Source organism: Dipodomys spectabilis, unplaced genomic scaffold (genome assembly GCF_019054845.1).
Source record: "Dipodomys spectabilis isolate Male_0828 unplaced genomic scaffold, ASM1905484v1 ptg000297l, whole genome shotgun sequence".
NCBI classification, from domain to species: Eukaryota; Metazoa; Chordata; class Mammalia; order Rodentia; family Heteromyidae; genus Dipodomys; species Dipodomys spectabilis.
The window spans coordinates 19,211,435-19,216,023 of record NW_024870974.1 but is presented as its reverse complement, the minus strand read 5'-3'; the positions used below and the strand labels follow the sequence as shown (position 1 = coordinate 19,216,023).

At 58.9% G+C, this 4,589-nt stretch overlaps 1 protein-coding gene across 1 annotated transcript in view; it reads right to left on the bottom strand.

The window, feature by feature from the left end:
• Window positions 1-1,747: 1,747 nt before the first annotated feature.
• Window positions 1,748-4,589, bottom strand: part of Znf827 (zinc finger protein 827) — a 148,940-nt gene continuing 146,098 nt past the window's right edge. The window contains exons 14-15 of the mRNA XM_042701742.1: window positions 3,093-3,125; window positions 1,748-1,830 (exon numbers count right to left, since the gene is read on the bottom strand). Coding sequence (XP_042557676.1) covers window positions 3,110-3,125 — 16 coding nt within the window. The 3' untranslated portion in view covers window positions 1,748-1,830; window positions 3,093-3,109. The remainder of the gene's footprint in view (window positions 1,831-3,092; window positions 3,126-4,589) is intronic.

Sequence of the window (4,589 nt, the reverse complement as noted above, 5' to 3'; positions counted from 1 at the left end):
CCCAAAACAATTTTTTTCTTCTGATGAGAAACAAAAACTAGTGCAAGACCAAAGCACTGTGCAAAACTGCCATTTCTTTTTTTTTTTTTTTATTTAGTCTGAGCATTTATACCCAGAATTGATCCAAACCCTTTATTTTTTAATCTCCTTGGCTGGATTTCTCAACCATAAAAAATTTCCACTCATACAATTTTTCTTTCCTGCAAACAAATGGTAACCACTGACAATGCATCACATATATATATAATAGGCATATTATATATATATATGAATTTGCCCTTAAAAATGATGTGTTGTGTGTGTGTGTGCACCGTGTGTTCATCTCAGCGTAGGCACACCTACAAAACACTTCCGTGTTGTGACGTGAGCTGCAGGGCGGCGTCGTGGCATGCAGAGCCGTCACGTGATCCCTCGCACCTTAATCACCAGCGATCTGTCTGGGGGCCCCTCCCGGGTGGGACATCCCAAGCAGCTCTGCGCATGTCCATCATTCTTTCACTCAGACACCAGGCTCTACCAACTCTGTAACCAGAAAAATAAGAGTGGGGGGGGGGGGACGGTGACGGAGGAGCGTGGGGGAGCCTGTGGCGGAGCCAGGAGAGAGAGCGCAACAGCACGCCGTGGCGCGGGCCACACACGGACGCCCTGCTTCACCCCACGCCATGCCGCACGCCTGGACCGGTGCCGCACGCGCCTGCGCACGCGCGGACCGGTGCCGCACGCGCCTGCGCACGAGTGGTCCTGTGCCGGTCACTAGTGAGGACGCCGCTGTCTTTGGGGCTTCACCATGCAAGACTCTTCCCAGAGTGCGGGGCGGGCATGCCTCTGCGGGTCCCCTCCAAGACCGGACGAAGCAGCTTTCGGGGCATCACAGTACACGGGGTCCCCCTGACACCCCGGGCCCGCGGCCGAGACACGGCGGGCCGGGCGGGGCGCGGGTCTGCCTCCCCGTCTCTGCGGCGCTGCCCTCACACCGTCTCCGCTCGCTCTCGGAGCCCCAGGTAGGCGAGGAAGGAGTGTTTCGGGGAGGGGAGGCGGGGGGGCGCAGTCTGAGGCCGGGGAGGGTGGAATGTGACGTCCAAGTGGCTCTTGGGGTACAGCATGGTCAAGGGAATGAGATGGGCGAAGTCCGAGTTCCGGTACTTGTCCAGGCGCACGGGGGCGCCGTCGAAGGCCAGGGCCTCGAGCGCCAGGTTGGGCTGGGAGCCGCCGCCGTGCGCATGCGCGGCGGTGAGCGCCACGGTCTGCAGCGCCTGCGAGGCGGACATGACGGACAGCGGGGACAGCAGGCCGCGGGCGCTGCCCACCACCAGCAGCGGGGCCCCGGGGGCGCGCGCCGCGGCCGCGGCCGCTGGCTCCCGCGGGGCGGCGCCCGGCCCCTGGCGGGCCTGGTCCGCGGCGGCGCTGGCGGCGGCGTCGTCCCCGCCCTGGTGCTTCTTCACGTGGCGGCTGAAGACGAAGGGGTGGGTGGTCTTGAACAGGCACTGGGCGCAGCTGAAGGTCTGGCGGGGCGCGTGCTTGAGCTTCTTGTGCAGGTTGAGATTGTCCTTGCGCTTGCAGCTGTAGGCGCACTGGTCGCAGTGGAAGGGCCGCTCGCCCGTGTGCACGCGCACGTGCTCGATCAGCTTGTTGGCCGTCTTGGACAGGTAGCCGCACTGGTCGCACTTGTAGTGGTTGCCCAGGCGGTGCTCGCGCGTGTGCGTCTCCAGCTCCAGCTGGTTGGCCTTCACCGTCTGGCAGATGCGGCACTTGTACTCCATCTTGTAGTGGGTCTTGAGGTGGCACTCCATGGCAGCGGGGCGGTTGGTGGAATAAATGCAGAATGGGCACCTGTGGGGGAGGGGAGGGGTGGGGGAGGGCGGGGAGGAAAGCAAGGCGAGGGGGGGCTCAGCGGCGGCCGGGGGCTGGGCGGTGCCCCTGCAGCTCCCCCTCCTCTGCCCTGGCCCACCCTCCCCTCTCCGCGCCCGAGGCCTGGCCTACCCTAAGCCCAGCCCCGGCCCGGCCACCCTTTGGGCGGTGCACACGGCCCTGTCCGGCTCTCCCTGCGGACAGGGCTCACGGGAGCTCCCCTCCCCCGTCCCCCCCCCACTCCCCGCCAGTGCTCGCGAGGGGAGCAGAGACTTGGGAGGAGGAGCCAGCTGGACTCCCCCTCCGGCCCTCCCCACTCCCCCCTGCGCCTGGGCCGAGGTCTGAACCTCCGCCCCTCCCCTCTCCACCGGAGCAACACAAAGAATCGACTTTTCATGCACCACACCAAGCACACGCAGAAAGACTGAGAGGTGGTAAAGAACAGCTGGGGGGAGCGCTGCCTCCAGCAGACAGTCCCAGGGTCAGAGTCGTGCTTATTAAGGGGCGGTTAGGAGGAGAAGGCCTGTGTGTGTGTGTCCCTGTGCGTGCATACGTGTGTGCTGTGTGTGCACGGGTGTGCGCGTGGCTCTCCGTCGGGAAAGGAGGGCCAGGCCCAGGGAGGAGGGGAGCCTCGAGGCAGCCCCCCTGCTTCTCTACCCGAGAGGAGACGCAGTCAGCGCGTGCGTAGTGCGTGGTGGGGCTGGACGGCGCGCGCGCGGGGCGGGCGCCGGGGACGGCCTGCCAGCCCGGGGAAGCCCTCGGGGGCGCGCGGACTCGCCAGCCGAGCGGTCCGCTCCAGGCGTGGGGTGGTGGTGGTGGGAGATTCGGGAAGGGTGAGTTTGCATTTCCAGCTCCATCACCACCGCACCGGGCTCGGCGGCTCCCCTCGGACAGAGCCCGGACTCCTCCCCTGTGGCTCGGGAAACGCAGGTCCCCAGCCCGCCCAAGCTGCCCAGAGCGGGCAGCCGGAGGAAGGATCACTATGGAGCGTCTGCAGACGCCAGAGCGGCTGCCTCGGCCCTGCCCTCGGCTGGCTCCTGACGGGGAGGGGACTGTCCTCAGAGGGTTTGGAGAGGTGATCAGCAGAGCCCAACACAACCCGGTGCACCGTGCACTGCCTCCTCAGCGCCAAGCTCGCCGTTAGCCCCTGAACCTCAGCTCACAGAAGAGTGCACACAAGAGAAATATAAAGCCCATTCCCAGGTCAGGTGCACACACAACCCCTACGCCAAGCTGGGCCTTACCTAGAGGAGTCTGAAACTCACCACTGTCCTGAGCTACGGCAAAAGAAAAATAATAGTATAATCTTATTTGATCTGCATTATGAACAGGATATAGAGTTTACAAGCAGTTCCATCACAGAAAAGCAATCGAGACATCGGCGGTCTGTTTCACGTTAAGGATATTTCTGTGACCCAGAGCTCAAATCTTTCCTCTCGCTGCTCAAGCCAAGTGCTGTGTTCTCCGTGCTCCCATGAATTTATCTTAAAGACATTGTCTCAGGCAAATTAATTCTGTCTTATGGCAAAGGAAACAGAACCAAGACTCGCTGCATAGCCAGAGGGCACTAGCAATTTGTTTTTCAAAGTACTTTGTACTTGGTCATCCTAGAGCATACACGGGGCACGGCCAGCACTGCACGGGAAGTGGTCTCATTCTGACAAAGCATCACTGATGGTGCATTCTCCCCAGCGGCTCGTGGTCCCCAGGGGGGAAAGGCGACTGGCAAAGCCACAAATGGCATGGCCCGGAAAGTAATGGGCGTGGCCGGGAAGGCTCCCGGGAAGGCAATGACACTAGTCCATCCAGAAAAAGCAAAAAAACAAAAAAACAGGGTTCTTCTTAAAAAAATAATATGAGGACACAGATATTTATAAAGGGACATTGGGAACAAAGCAAATCAAATTCTCATAAGTTCTTGCTAGGCACTTACTCTCCACTGATTGATTGGAGTATAGCCACCCTCCCTCCTTCCCCCCACCATGCCCTGTCCCCCTTCCCACTCCCAAGAGGGAGCTGAAATGGGATCCACAGTGGGTGCTGGGCCTATTCTTCTGTTTGTGAGAAGACTGCCTGCAGCCAACCCTGCACTCCCCCCCATGCTTGACTTCAGGGTCTTCCTTCCTTACCCACGGGCTAGGGTGGGGTTGGGGGTGGGTGTGGGGGGGGGGTTACCCTACTTCTGGAAGGTTATGAATTTCAATGATGAAAATATAAAAAAACAACAAAACCAAGTTCTTCCCCCTTGTATGAAGCAAAACACATTTTTTTTATTCTTTTACCTCTGTAACATTTCAGCTAAAAGTTAATAATTATGCCTTGGTATTGTGTCTTTCCGTGTCCACCTGTGTGTCCTTTCTCTTCCCTGAACCCTAAGTGCCTTGTGAACAGAGGGTTTTTGACTGCAGAACTGCTGGGAAGATTCAATCCGAGTAGTGCGGAGACATAAATTTCCTGAGGGTGGAAATTATATTTTATTCCTCGTGTGCCCTTTAGCACCTATTATCAAGCTAGACACATAGTATGTTTGATAATAACTGACTGGTCTCATGTGAGGCCAGAGGGCTGCTTGCAAATATTGGTTAAGGATGACATTCTTGGTCTAGCTAGATCTTTCCGCAAAGGCAGGAAGCTACGAAGCCCGTGATGTTTGCATGTACACCGTGGCCTCTTGCCTGGTCAGCCTGGTAGGTTCCAATTTGGGGAGTGTGGTGAGGTGGTTGTGATGCTCACATAACTGT